The 13831-nt window shown below is 52.1% G+C and overlaps 1 protein-coding gene across 1 annotated transcript in view; it reads left to right on the top strand.

Moving 5' to 3' along the window:
* CEP164 (centrosomal protein 164kDa) overlaps positions 1-13831 on the top strand; it is a 49531-nt gene that overhangs the window by 7414 nt on the left and 28286 nt on the right. Inside the window, 10 exon segments of the mRNA XM_010008898.1 lie at positions 743-805; positions 1079-1190; positions 1309-1522; positions 2992-3141; positions 3982-4113; positions 4464-4541; positions 6617-6727; positions 8975-9418; positions 11775-11858; positions 12773-12856. Coding sequence (XP_010007200.1) covers positions 743-805; positions 1079-1190; positions 1309-1522; positions 2992-3141; positions 3982-4113; positions 4464-4541; positions 6617-6727; positions 8975-9418; positions 11775-11858; positions 12773-12856 — 1472 coding nt within the window.

The following is a 13831-nucleotide window of genomic DNA, read 5'->3' as shown; positions in this document are numbered from 1 at the left end:
GGGGGCAGGGGGGGCAGCCCGGCTGGTACCGCCGCTCAGCCCCCTCCTCCTGCCGCTCCCACCGCGGCCCCTGCCCCTCCCCGGGAAAGCTTCACGAATTTTGGGGGGTTTTAGGGTAAAAGTGGGTGTCGTTTTGCCGCGTTGGAGCAGCTCAGCTGTGTGAGGGGGGGATGAGAGGCTGATGCCGGGCAGGTGGGGCCCTGCAGGGCTGGGGCAGGGAAATCAACTTGTGGGTGTTTGAACCCGTGTGGAAACAGGGACAGGGACCCGGCTGTGGTGGATCTAAGGAATTGCCTTCAGGACAAAGCAACATTCAGTTAGGATCCTCTTTGAGCTTCCCAAATGTTCTTTGGGAAGGTGAGCAGGGCCAAGGTTCCTGGGCAGTGCTGATTCTCTGCTCAAAAAGCTCTGGGAAACTGATTTTCTCTTCCCATTTTTTCCCCTTTCTCATTTCAGCTTATTTTTTTGCCTGTTTCCAAAGTCCCCAAGTGCTCAGTTCCTCTGTAGAGTTTCCAGGAGGATCTTGCTGGGTGCAGAGGTGAGACTGACTGGCCTGTAGTTCCCTGGGTCTTCCTTTTCCCCTGCTTTAAACAACAGCTCTGGGACCTTTTTTTTCCACTCAGCAGGACCCGCCCTGGACTGCCATGAGTTCTCAGATATGGACAGAGGTTTAGCAGCTGCATCCTCCAGCTCCCCCAGGACCTGTGGATGGACCCCATCAGGGCCCACAGACTTGTGCACTGCATTGGGGACCAGCTGGTTCTAGAGGAAGAGTATGATGAGAACTACATCCCTGAAGATAAAGGTGAGCTGGCCTGTCCTCACAGGAGCAGTGAGGAGAGGGTTCCAACCTGCAAGTCATTTCTAGGTGTATCAAGAAAAGAGGAATCTGGGAGAGCTTGGGTGGAGAGGGTGGGATAACTGGGGTTTTACAGAAGGTGGAGCTGAGAGATTAGCTTTCCAGTTGCAAAGGTAACTGCAGTTTGCAGTCTGCCTGCTCCACCAGCCTTTGCTCTAGAGCTTGGGTGGTACTGCCTGGTGTAGCCCATCTCCACAGGTTCCTCTTCTGTTTTCTTAGAAGTCTGGGATTTTGCACAGGAGATCGGGATCGACCCTGAGAAGGAGCCAGAGCTGCTCTGGCTGGCCAAGGAGTGTCTGGTGGCCCCAATACCCCCCCCCTGGAAGGCCTGGTGAGAGCTGCTGTCCTGGCAGACCCCTGCCCTTCCCTGGGGGGGATAATGCCCCAAGGGATATACCCCCTGGGGCTGGGGACACCCCCTCCTCACTTCTCCTGGCTTTGCCCCACAGCCAGGATGTCACTGGTGATCTCTACTACTTCAACTTTGCAAACGGTGAGTCCAAGTGGGAACACCCCTGTGATGGCCACTACAAACAGCTCGTCATTCAGGAGAGGGAGAAGCTGCTGGCACAGGGTGCTTTGAAGAAGAAAGAGAAGAAGAAGAAAAAAGAGAAGAAAGAAAAGAAAGAGAAGAAGGAGAAGCAGTCACTGCAGCCACTTACTGTGAGTAGGCTCTGCTGGGGGGAGGCTGAGCAGCAGGGGCTCTGTGCTGTTGCTGCTGTGGGATGGGAACAGTGATCCTGGCCAGCAGGGTTGGGAGGCTGAAAATCCAACAGGATCACAAACCCACAGGTGTGGTGTGATACCCAGACATTGGGCATGGGTGCAGATGTGTGAGGCTGGTCTGCTTTGCTGCTGGGATCTGCAAGCATAACCAAATTCCTTTCATATCCAAGTGATAGCAAGTAATTCCTACCTTCCCTTGGCCAGAAATGAGAGAAATCTCCTTAAGGGAAGATGGTGCCTTGTGTTGTTGCTCAAGGCATCAACTCAGCCTCAAACCTTCCCATGTGTATTTCCTTTTGTATGTATATAGACCATTTCAAATGGCCAAAAATACACACACCTGTTTTCATACCTAGTTCTGTGTTAAATAAGTGTATATTTCTACTCTAGAGAGATAAGATATGTATAGTTATATGGCATGTTTTAGTTATTTGCTAATATTTACCTATTTGGGCAGTGCAGCCTGGGGCTCTCCCTTCAGGGTCCTTCTGATAAATGCCCCCAGCAGGGTGTCCAGCCAGGTGGGATGAAGGCAGAGGGAGACCAGCAGACATAAGTGACTCAAGGAGAATATTTGCAGCTGTGTGGCCAGTCCGCCTCCCCTGCAATTTAGCAAAAATTTACCAAACCTGTTTTGAAATTTAAAAAGGTGGGTAATGTTAATTAGCTGCCTTGCTGCTGTGGGTATCCAGCTGCAGCTCCTCCAAATCACTTGCTCAGGTGTCTAATTACCAGCATGTGGTAGCAGTTGGTTAGCTGGTAAGAACTATGACTATAAATACCTGATAAACTGCAGATTATCCTGAAAGTTTTACTTAGCCTGCTGAAGGGAGTTTGTCTTTGCTGAAGGACAGTTCACACCCTCTGCTCTGTGCGTGGAGTTGATGTAGGGAATGATTAGTTAAGCCCAGAATGTGTGGTTTATTCTGTTTAAATGGCCTGGTGGAAGAGGGATCAGTGCATGTTCATCTCTCTCTCCCCACCCTGCAGTGTGTGAGCCGGGCAGCTCTGTTTTCAGCCTGTGGTCTTGCCAGGTGAGGGAGCAGTTTTGGTCTGGAGAGGTGGCAGGTGCAGCTGGGGCAGAGCAGAAGTTTCGACTTCACTCTGTGCAGAGTAGCAGGAAAAATAGAATAATTTTTTTTTTTTTCTGGATCACCCTGGTGCTGTCAAGGAATCCCCCATGTTCAGAGGGGGAATTTGGAAGACAAAATGTGGGAGTAGATCCCAGTGCTGGTGGTTGAAGGTCCCACGTGCTGCTGGGCAGGGGGTCTCCCAGGCAGCTCGGCTGGTGGGCTCAGGCTCAGCAGGCAGTGCTTGCCCAGGGGAGCACCTTCTGCCTTCCCAAAACCAGGGGGGTGTGCTGTGCAGCCCTGCTCTCCTCTCAGCAAGTCCTTCTGTCCCTCCAGCCCTCAGGCACCCTCCTGGCACCCGTGCAGGCTCCCCCGGGGACCCTCGCTCCGCTGCGCCTCGCGCCCTGCCCGACTGGTGCCCTCCCTGGGCCGTGGAACAGGAACCTGGGGGGCCTGGGGGGCTCTGTCCCCAGGGCAGGGCTGCAGGTAAGGCTCTGGCTGCTGGGAACCTGCCAAAGGGCACGGGTTGGGGGGTCCTTTAAAGCTTAAATGTCAGTGTTTGTGATTTCGCGTCAGCTTTGAAATACTTTTCTGTTGGAAACCCCCCAGTGCCCTCCTGTCCTTGGATTTCTTTTGCTGCCTCCTGGGAGCCCAGTGCTGACCCTGTGCTGAGCTCTCTGCTCTCTTCAGCAGAATTAAAGAGAGAATTTTCAATTACTGCTGGGGAGAGGGGCTGAAAAAACAAAAGGACTGTAAAAAAAGAAAAAAGTCTGTTGGGTAAATCTTAATAGAACTTTGATTTGTCTGCAAATGGAGGTGACAGCTCAGAGAATGTAACCTGGTAAATAATCTTTTCACTCAAGTGTTTGCTGAAATGAACAGTGTTGTGGTTGAATGCAAGGTTTATAAACATGGGGAATGCTTGTTTCTGAAACATGACCTTTGGGTCAGCTAAACAAATGTGTTAAGTGGTAAATTGAGCTTTTAAAGGCAAACAAAACAATGCGTGTGCAAAACACACCAATTAGCAGCTTCAGGGAAGGTTTTCTTGCAGAGTTAAGTCTTGTTACTGTCGATTTCAAACCCTTTGTGTCTTACGGCCTGGCCTGAGTTGGTGTTTTGTGGCTTTAGGGCAGGAGCTTCCCTGCTGGGAGGGGAAGTGAAGAACAGCTCCTATCCCAGCTGGGCACGTTCTAGCAGAACAAGGGCAGCAGCCTTATTCTGAGCCCCCTCCTGGAATTCTGCAGCTTCCCTGCTGCTGTGTCCTGGTGGGTTTGTATCTCACTTTGACTGTCCTCTCATTGCCTTTTCCTTTTGACTTCACAGCCTGTAGGGGCCTGTGAGCCCACCAGCCAGACCAAGAGGTTGCTGGGCTTGGTCTGTGAAGAAGAGGGCTCAGTGACCACAGCAGCTCAGGATGAGGGGAGACAGGAAGAGGAGGAGGAAAGTGAGAATGAGGTGAGCCTGGGGTCAGTGGGCAGAGGGGGTGAAGCCATGAGGAATGGGAAGCTGTGATGTTCCCCTGGGGAGGGCTGGCTGCCCCTGGCTCCTCTCTTTGGCTCAGGGCACTAATTCATTCTGCGTTTCTTCTGTCTAATCCTGTTGTCTCCTTGTATCCCTATAAATCCATACCTGCCAGATTGCATTTCCAAAATGAATTGGTTATAGGCTTATTTGTCTGGGAGTGTTCCCCTGGCTCTGCTGCCTTCCCTCACTGATGAGGAGCCCCCAGTGCCTCCCATGGGGTCTGTGGGATTGCAGAGCTCAGAACTCTGGGTTCACCATCTCCTTTTTCTAAACACCTTTAGAGCCTCCATGGGACATCAAGACTGCTCAAAAACCTGCACATGGATGTCAGTGCCCTGGGAGGCAGCTTCAACTCTGAGGTAAGAATGTGGGTGATGGGCAGAACAGGTGCCTGAGGGATGAGCTTCATGTGTTGTTGATGAGCAGGAACAACCTGGAGCAGGGCTGGGGGGTCTGTGAGCAGCCAGACACATCTGCAGGGGACAGATGTGGGTAGCCAAGGTAGGCTGGTGCTTGGAGGATGCTTGTGGTTTGGTAGATGGAATTGGAGTAGCTGGCATCTTTGCACAGTGTGGGGCTTTGTTTCTGAAGAAAGAGAAAATTGGGCCATGTGGCTGTGATGGGCAAGCTGGAAATTTGCTCTTCCATGGAACAGCAGAGAGGGTCTCAGATCTGGGAGGTGCTGCTGCAGTTGTTGTGGGAGGAGGGTTTGCTGAGGAAAAAGCAGTTTGCTTCCTCAAGGCTTGCTCAGTGTGTGGGGAAAGGCTCATTCTCAGCTGAATTTACAGTGGGAAGAAGAGAGGGGAATGGTCTCTGGAAAGGCCATTCTTACAGTGTCACTGGGGCCACAAGAATTTGAGAAGCTTCCTGATGGGCCCGTGTGTGGCTACTCTTCTGTGGCAACCTGAGCCCTGTGTTCCTGCACTGCTGTGGAGCTCCCTGGCTCAGAAACAGTGTCAGAGCCACACGTGTGGCCTTGTGCAGAGCTTTTGCTTTCCCTGGGGGTTTGGGCTCTGCCTGTGCTCTCCTGGCAGGGATCAGGCCTGAGGTGACACAGGCACAATGGGAAGCAGCTCTGGTGCTTCAGCCCAACTGTTTGAGCTGACATTAATCCTTTCTCACTGCTTTGAAAATTCTGTTCCAGTGTCTGAAAGGCAAATTAAATTTCTTTAAAAGTGTTTTACAGTATTTCCCTGATCCTTTTCACAGCTTACAAAAAATTAAGCTGTAAAGTGCTTTACTGGAGAACCTATTCAGAGTGCTGGGCAGGAGCTGCAAAGGCTTCTGCTAAAGTAGGTGTGGAAAAGAAAGGCCTGACTCTCCCTCATCTCCAAACAACAAGCAGCCCAATTCGTCACCGAGATGTTAATGTGCTGGGGAACAAAGAGCTGCCCTGGCATTTTGGTGCCTCAGCAGGGCTTCAGGAATCCATTAAGAAATGGCAATTGCTGCCCGACAGCCAGGCTGCTAACCCAGATGGGTGACATGAGTCCTGATCAGATCCTGGTGCCCTTCTGGGAAGGTAATTGGCTGGAGGTGCCATCAGATGGCAGCAGAAGGTGCTGCTGTGAGCCCAGCTCTGCCTGCAGCCCCAGCTCCCTGCCCTGGGGGAGAGGGGGAAAGGATTCCCATGAGCAGCCCCTGGGTGAGGTGATTTATCAGCCCTGACCCGCAGGCTTTTCCCTGCATTTCAAGGAACTGAGTGTGGTTTTTAGTGACTTGCTGAGGTTGGAGGATGTTGGGTGAGAGTGGAGGCTACAATGAAGAGAAAGGGATGGGAAGAAGTGCAGCCCCTTCAGTGGGTTTCTCTGGAGCAGGGACAAGGCACTGAAAATGAAACCCAGGTCAGATGCTGGGGTTCTGTAGGTGTGAGGTAAGAGTGCTCCTGAGAAGAGGACCTGTTCCAGGCAGCTTAGCTTGGCTGCCCGAGGGGTTAATGATCACCTGAGCCCAACTTTCACAGCTGCTGCAGGAATACCAGAGTTTGCCCTGAAATACAAAAGGCCTTTGGGATGCTGTTGGAAGGGACAAGAGGAGGAAGAGGTGTGGAAGCATCTTGGGGTGCCTGGGGAGAGGGTCCCATGGCAGCAGAAGTTGATCCCCAGTGCAGTGTTTGCAGCCTGGGGGGGGTTGGTTTGGACCTGCCTTGTGCCCAGGTCCTTCTGGGGGTGAACACTGGCAGGCAGGGGGTCCTTGGTGTGGTGGGAATTCACCACTTTGCCAGATGGAGATGTGTGCTAGGGAGCTGCCTCTGTCACTGGACACAGCCTGTGTCCCTGCAGAGGGGTGTTTGCAGGGAGCAGAGCTGCTGCTTCCCTGGAACCTGGGAGAGCCCTAAGCCCTCACTCCCTATTCCAAGGTGGTTGGGTCCCCTGCCTGTGAGAGTAATGGGGCTGTGAGGACTTTTGCTAGTGGCTGTTACCTCACCTGCTAGGAGGACAGCAAAGAGGAGGAGGAGGAGGCTGGCAGAGGGGTGGCTGATGCTGCTGAAGCTGATCCCCAGCACAGGAGCAGCCCCGTGGAGGAACCTGGCAGCCTGGCTGAGGTGATGAGTGCTCTGACATCATGGTCCTGCTTGCATGATGTCCCTGGAGCCTTGCATGCAGTAGGCAGCTTCTGGTGCTGTGCTGTGGTTCTGCTAGCAGCTTGGTGTGTGTGTTGCTAGGTAAAGCATCATATGCCTGGAGAGGTGTGAGAACTGAGGCACCAAGAGCAGGTGCTCCCCACATGAGGCCCAGCAAACCTAACCCTGCCTCTCCTCCTGTGTCTGAGAGCAGCCTGATGTTGGAGAGCAAGGGGGCAGCACCTCCCCTTTCAGAGATGTTCTGGAGGCAGCTGAGATTTTTTTCCTCCTTTTTCTCTTTAAAGGTAGAAAAAAATATTTTGTCATATCTCATGCTCAACCTTAACCCAAGGAGGTGATGCAGTTGTCCAGTCTCCTGGGGTGAGCAGGGTCTGGTTTTGGTGGCTGCTGTTCAAACAGACTGTTCCTCTCCAGACCAGATGCCTTTTCAAAACCTGCTCCTGTTGGTATCAATGTGCTTTTCTCCAGACTTATGCTGAGCACTGGGAGGGATGATTTGATAGGCAGAAATTTCACATCAGCTGGTGTTGCTCGCTACAAGGTGTTATAGCTTGTGAAAAGATCAGATAAAGCCAATTATAACCTGCCTGACTTGTCCTAGCTCTGAAATCCATAGAAATTCCATAGTGTGGTTTTGCAGGAGGAGAAGCTTCCTCCTCCTCCACCTGTGTCTGGCATTGTTCCCTCTTCCAGGGAGTTGCATTTGTGGTCATTAAGGTGTAAAGGTAAAAAATTGTCTGTATCTGTCCTTAAAATAGGATTCTGCCAACTGCAGGAATTATTCTGGGATATTCTAGTAACTGAGATACACTTGCCTGGGAGAAATCTGTGAGCAGAGTATTGTTGGATACCTTGGTATGTTCTGTTGTGCTCCTCGAAGGGAAATACCTGTATGCTGCTTGGAAGCATGAGGATCCTGGCTGGTCTGGTTTGGCATCTCTTCAGGCACTGTCCTGGTGAGAGGTCCCAGGACAACTCCAAACCCAGCCTGTCCTAAAGGGAGCACAACTGGTGACCTGTCTCTTCCCAGGTGCCCTAACAAAGGGAAGTGTAACGAGGGCTCCTCCAGTGGAGCAACACTAGAGAGATGCTGTTCACATGTCTTTGTGGGTTCTGGAATAAAGTGGTTCTGCAGAGCTGTGGCTGGTGCTTTGGTGGTGTCTGAGGGTCTCTGCTCACCAGGCATCCTGGGGAAAGGGGCTGCACACTTGTATTTATTACTCAGGGAGTTGCAGGAGAGGCTCTGAACTGCAGGGCTTTGGGCAGCACCCAGTGACTTGGTCCCTCTGGATGGTGCTCTCAGCCCTGAGAAGGTCTCTCAGACAAATGATGTGCTGGGAGACATTCTCTGTTTGCTGCAGCTCTGGGTTTCAAGCTGCCAACATTCCAGTTGCTCTTTGATAAAAATACACCCTCCAAATATGCAGTCTGTGTAGGGTACAGGCTGTACAGGATGCAGCTAATGCCTGACAAGGCACCACAGCATTAATAAAACAGCGAGAAAGTAGGACGTGTGAGCAGTTTTGTTTGCATACTGATGAGGGAACCTTCTCCTGCTTCCTCCTGGCTATCTCACTTTTCATTGTGAGCTTTGTGGGCCTCCCTGCTGCTGGGAGAGGCAGTCGAACCTTTGGGTGACTAAGCTTTAATTTGGGATTGGTTTTTTCCCAAGGCCAGTGGGTTCTGCCATCTCTCACTCTGTGTTTGGGGATGGTTTTGTTCTGAGCTTAGAGCAGTGGCCTGACCTGCTGGAAGGTGGAATGTGTCCTGCCTGCCCTTCTCCAGTTATTTCAGGTCAAAGTTAAATGTCCAGGAAGAGTCTCTTGCAAATTTTAATCTCTTACTGAATAGATTCAATGTGGAAGCATAAATGGGTCTATTGCAGAGCACGTAGGTGCTCCCAGGGGCTGGCAGCTCCTGCAGCAGCCACTGCTGACTCTTATCCACTGAGATCCTGTGAATAAAAAGCAACAGATGAAGAAAAAAAAAAAAGTCTGAGCCCAAGAAATGAACGTGTTTTATCTTAATGAGCTTCCTTTCCTTTGAAAAGGGCTGTATGAAAAGAAATCAAAGTGGTCTTGAAGTCACCCAAAGCTTTGCGATTTTGCTTCTTGCTGTACAGCCCATGCTGTTTCTGACCCCTGCATCCTCCCAGAGAGAGGAGGCAGAGAATGTTGTAGCTATAATTGTGTTTGACTTGCTGCCTAGAAGGAGTCTTTAAAATCAAGACACCCTGAAGAAGGGCAGGAGTCTTCCTTGGATTCTGATGCTGCGTGCCCTCCAACTCCAGTGGACGTTCGTTCTGGAGATGCTGACAGTAGCCTGTCTGGCCAGGACAAGGAGAATTCAGATGGGAAACCTGCTGGGAAGGAGTTACTGGGCACAAAAGATGCTGAGGTGGAAGGTGACATCTCTGCAGCTGAAGAGCTGCCCCAGTCTCTGGGGGAAAGAAGTGCAGCAGGGACCAATGTGCCCAGTGGTGCTGAGCAGCCTGGAGCTGTGTCTGCAGCTGCTGGAGGGGCTGAGGAAGAGGAGCTGGAGAGCCTGGCTGCAGCTCCTGGCACCCTGTCTGCTGGGGAAGAGTCAGTGAAGGAAAGCAGGGAAGAGGCAGCAGCTGATGTGGAAGCAGAGATCAGGCTGGATGCTGGAGAAGTAAGAGACCTGCCTGCACAGGCTGGGCTTGGTGTGGGAGCTGCTGTCCTGGGAAGGGACAACTATCCACTGGACACTGGCACAACGGGATGGGAATTACCCATCCTGCTTGTTCAGCTCCTCAAACAGACCCTCGGGAGAAGTCTCTGCCCATGAGGGTGATTTCTGCCAGGAAACTGCGTGTGGGGTTCAGATGATTGAGTTGCACCCCTTCTGACACCTGCAGGCTGGTGAATCTCACTTCTTCATTGTACAGGGCCAGCAGAGGTGTCCACCTCACTCTGCAGCTGGTTTTGGTCATTTCATGATGGGGTAAAGGTGTCTCAAACATAACAAACAAATAATAGAGTTTAGATAAAGGTAACTCAATCAAATATATTAACAGCTTCTTTCAGGTCAGTCCTGAACATCACCCTTCAAAACAGTTTTCATGTTTTTAACTTGAGCATTACTTTTTAAAAAATACCTTGTTTGACTGCTCACATGAGTTACAAGTGGTGTGAGTCCCTCTGCACACACACTTTCCTTGCAGAAATCAGAGCCCCTGCTCCCAGTGTTCAGTTCAGAGCTGGATGTGGTTCTGTTCAAAGGTACTGAACAAACACCCTTTGCCCATCTCTGTACACTTGTCCTGGTGGAAAGAAATACCTGGGGGCCAGAGTTGTCTGTCCTGGACCCAGATGTGGTCCAGGTCTGGTCCTGATTCAGGACCCTTGCATTGTGAGGTCTTGACTCAGGAAAGCTCCTGGAGCACTTAATTCTTTTCTCATAAGCCCTGGTGAGCCCTTGCCTCATGAACGGGGTGTCTGGGGGGACATGAGTGCTCTGGCTTCCCCATCAGCATCTTCAGCACTGAGCAGGGCAATCATGCTGTTCTGCACACCCCAAATATTGTTCAGAGCCACTGCCTGGCAGAACCCCTGAGCTGTGTCATGTTGGAGGAGAAATCACCATTTCAGAGAGAGGGTTCAACAATAAAGCTCAGCCCCAACCCTGCTGTGTTTTTCCTCTCCTGTGTTGCTCCTCTTGGCTGCAGTGCCAAGACTGAGGAGCTGAGGTCTTTGCAGCTCTGTGGAGGATCTGCTGGGAAGGGGGGAGAGGGACTTCAGGGCTGGCTCCAGAGCTGGAGCTCAAAAATGCCAAGCACACCACCTCCCAGTCTGGCTGCTGAAGGAGAACTGGCAGCTCCCCTAGAGCATCCCCCTGCACAGCCCCTGGAGGGGAGGGACCATGAGGTGTCCCAAGGGCAGATGGGTGCCTGGCCTGGCCCGGCCCCTGCACCTGGGGTGCCAGGCAGATGCATAGAGTCCACTCCTATTTGGTGTCTTCCAAAAATGTTCCAATGCAAGAGCTGAAGAGCAATCTCTTTCCAGCCTTGCTGCCTTCCTGCTCATTTTGATGATTTCTCTGGTTCCACTGATGTTTGATATCTTTAAGAAATTATAAGGTATAAAACTGAGCCTGGAAACCATGTTCTGTCCTGGAGAGCCTCAAGTTGAAAGTTTTGCTGTTACAAACACATCCTTGCTGCCCGTGCCTGGGTGGTTGTGCTGAAGCCAGCAGGGCTACAGGGGTGTTCCCACCAAGCAGCTGCTGCTGGAGGGCAGGAGCCCTTCCTGCCATGGGGTGGGCAGGCCAAAGTGTACTTTGAAAGTCCTTCTCAGATGGTGATACTGTTCTATGTGGCTTTCCCCACCTATATGGTAGGTTAGAGAGTTCTCAGAGCTGCAGAGGTCCTTGCAGAAGGAGCAGAGGACAGTGAGCAAGTGCCCTTTATCAGGGATATTTGAAGAGCACTTATTTGCCCTGCAGAGTCCCCTCTCCTACCCCTGCCTTCCCTCCTCAGTCCTTTATCTTTGTGAAGTGGTGTTTTGTGCTTGTCTTGTGGATCACACCCTTGGTGTTTCTCATGGTGTTCTGTCACCTTTTCTTCCTTATCATTGAATGGTTTGATTTAAAAGGGACCTTAAAGACCATCTAGATCCAACCCCCTGCATGGGCAGGGACACCTTCCACCAGCCCAGGTTGCTCCAAGCCCCATCCAACCTGCCCTTCAGCACTGCCAGGGATGGGGCAGCCACAGCTTCTCTGGGCAACCTGGGCCAGGGTCACCCCACCCTCATGCTAAAGAATTTCTTCCTAATGTCTAAATATCCCCTCTTCCCTTTAAAACCATTACCCTTTGTCCTATCACTCTGTGCCCTTACAAAAAGTCCCTCCCCAGCTTTCCTGTAGGCTACTTTTGAGAGTCTTTTAGAGAGATTTGTCTTCCTGGTGTCATTTCTAGTCCTGTTGGAAGTGCCTGGATGAAGGTGCAGGGGTGGGACACGTGCTTGTAACTCATATCTCCTCTCAGCTTTCAGAGTTGTCCAGGAGCAGTGACTTTGGGGAGGACTTGCAAGTCTCCAAACACTCAGACCATGTGCTGGGTCAGCCTGTGGTGAGTGGCTGAAAGCTCCTTGTTCCTGGCTGTGGGTTCCCCTGGGAGGCTGTGCCCACCTCTTGCAGTCCAGCTTCCCCACTCCTGCAGGGCTGAGCTTTGACCTTAAGAGCAGGGCAGAGTCCCATAGTGTTGTTCTGCACTTAGCAGGTTCTCTCTGCTGGGGAGGTGATATCCCTGGAAAAGTAGGTCACTTGGAGCTGGGGCTGCACTTGGGTAATTGCAAAAAGGAAAACAATAAGCAATGTAAAAATTGTGCTTTAAGGGCCTCAGCAGATTTATCTAAGGGGACTTGGTCTGGCTGGGAGACCTGGCTCTGGAGGGTCCCCACGGGAGAACAGCCCTGGGGTGGGGGGAGATGCCCATCAGCATCTCTTCATCTCCATGGGAGGCTGCCATTGCCATCTGCCAGTGGGAGCAGAGGCAGCATGGCCAGCAAATGGCTGAGAAGATCATTATTTATCAGTGTGTGGACAAGTCTGTGTGTTGGCAGGGGCTGCTGCCTCCAACAGGGCCAGTGTGGGGCTCACGTGTGGGCACAGACACACAGGGACACACAGGGACATGTGCAGCCAGGACCCCGGGGCTCTGCCAGCAGGGAGGATTAGCTGGGAGGGTGAACAGCTTCTGGGCAACTTGCATGAGCTGACTTTGGGGGGAAATCTCAGGAAATCTGCAGCAATACCAAGAAATGAGAGCAGCAGAGGCTGGGGGGAGATGTGCTGCTGGTGTGGACGGGCAGGGTCAGCCCTGCCTGGTGTGGCAGAGCTCACTGCCCTGCAGTCCCCGTGTCCTCCCCTGGTCTTGCAGGCAGTTTCCTCGGGTCCATCAGTGGCAGGAGTCCCTGTGCTGCTCAGTCCCACTGGCTGAGCCCACAAGAGAATCCTGACGTGCTTTTCTGCTTTCTTCCTTAGGACTTGGGTTTCCAGACACAGCTTTCTGAGCAGGTGCTGGACGTGGAGGTTCTGCCTCCTGCTCTGGACAGTCCCACGGGCAAGGTAAGTGCATCAGGGACCCAGCTGGGAACATGCAGGGTACAATACTGTGTTGTTCCCTGGGCACAGGATGATGCTCTTGGCATAAAGGCTCTGCAGGGGCAAGCAGGGGTGATGAGTTCAGCATCAGGGTCAGAGCAGCATGACTGGTGTGTTGTTCTCTCTGCAGGGGAGAGATGCAGGGAGCTACACAAAGAGCATCAGCTTTGAGCAGAGGTGGTTTGTGAGGGACACGTGCTTGGTAACTCACACCTGTGCTTTCCCTGCCCAAAAATAAGTGAAGATTAATGGTTTTCCTGGGGAAGGGCAAGAAGCAGAGTGTTTTACTTTTGTCTTTTTTGAGTTTATTTGTCCTTTTCTTCCTCTTAAGCAGATGGGTAGGGTTTGTGCAACAGAACACTGTAGTGTAGATGGGAAAAAAAGGAAGTTAACTGTCTCTGACAGATTTTTGTGTATAGGGAAGGTTATTTTTAAGCATTTGGTTGTCTTGCCTACTTTCACGTGAAGGGGAAAAGAGGCTCATTTCAGTGAGCCTGGCACGTGAGTGCACCAACCTGTGCAACCTGTGCTTCCTGTGCCATGTTAGCCTGGGATGCAGCTAGAACGGGGTGGTTCCAGCTGAAGGAGATTCCTGTGCAGCTTGAGGTTTCACCCTTGTCCTCTCAGCATGTTGCTGAGTTGGCTTTCCCTGTTCCTGCTGGGCAGCCCCAGCCCCTGTTCCCATGCCCTGTTCCAGCTGGGCTCTGCTCAACCTCCCCCTCCTTGTCAGCCCGTCCATCCGCTGCTCCACAGGAGCCCCCGGGGGGGCAAACTTACACCTGGAGCAACCAGGGTTGTGTCTGGAGGGTGCACCTGTCCTCCTGTGCCTGACAATGAGCAGGGGAAGGCATTCCCTGTGCCTGGGGTGCTTCCCAGCAGCCGTGGCAGGAGCTGATCACAGCCCTGTCTCCAGGAGGGGGTGGGTTGAAATGGTGCCCC

Source organism: Chaetura pelagica, unplaced genomic scaffold, assembly GCF_000747805.2.
Source record: "Chaetura pelagica isolate M959 unplaced genomic scaffold, ChaPel_1.0 scaffold1222, whole genome shotgun sequence".
NCBI lineage: Eukaryota > Metazoa > Chordata > Aves > Apodiformes > Apodidae > Chaetura > Chaetura pelagica.
The sequence above is the reverse complement of the archived record's forward strand: the minus strand, read 5'-3'. Positions and strand labels throughout refer to the sequence as shown.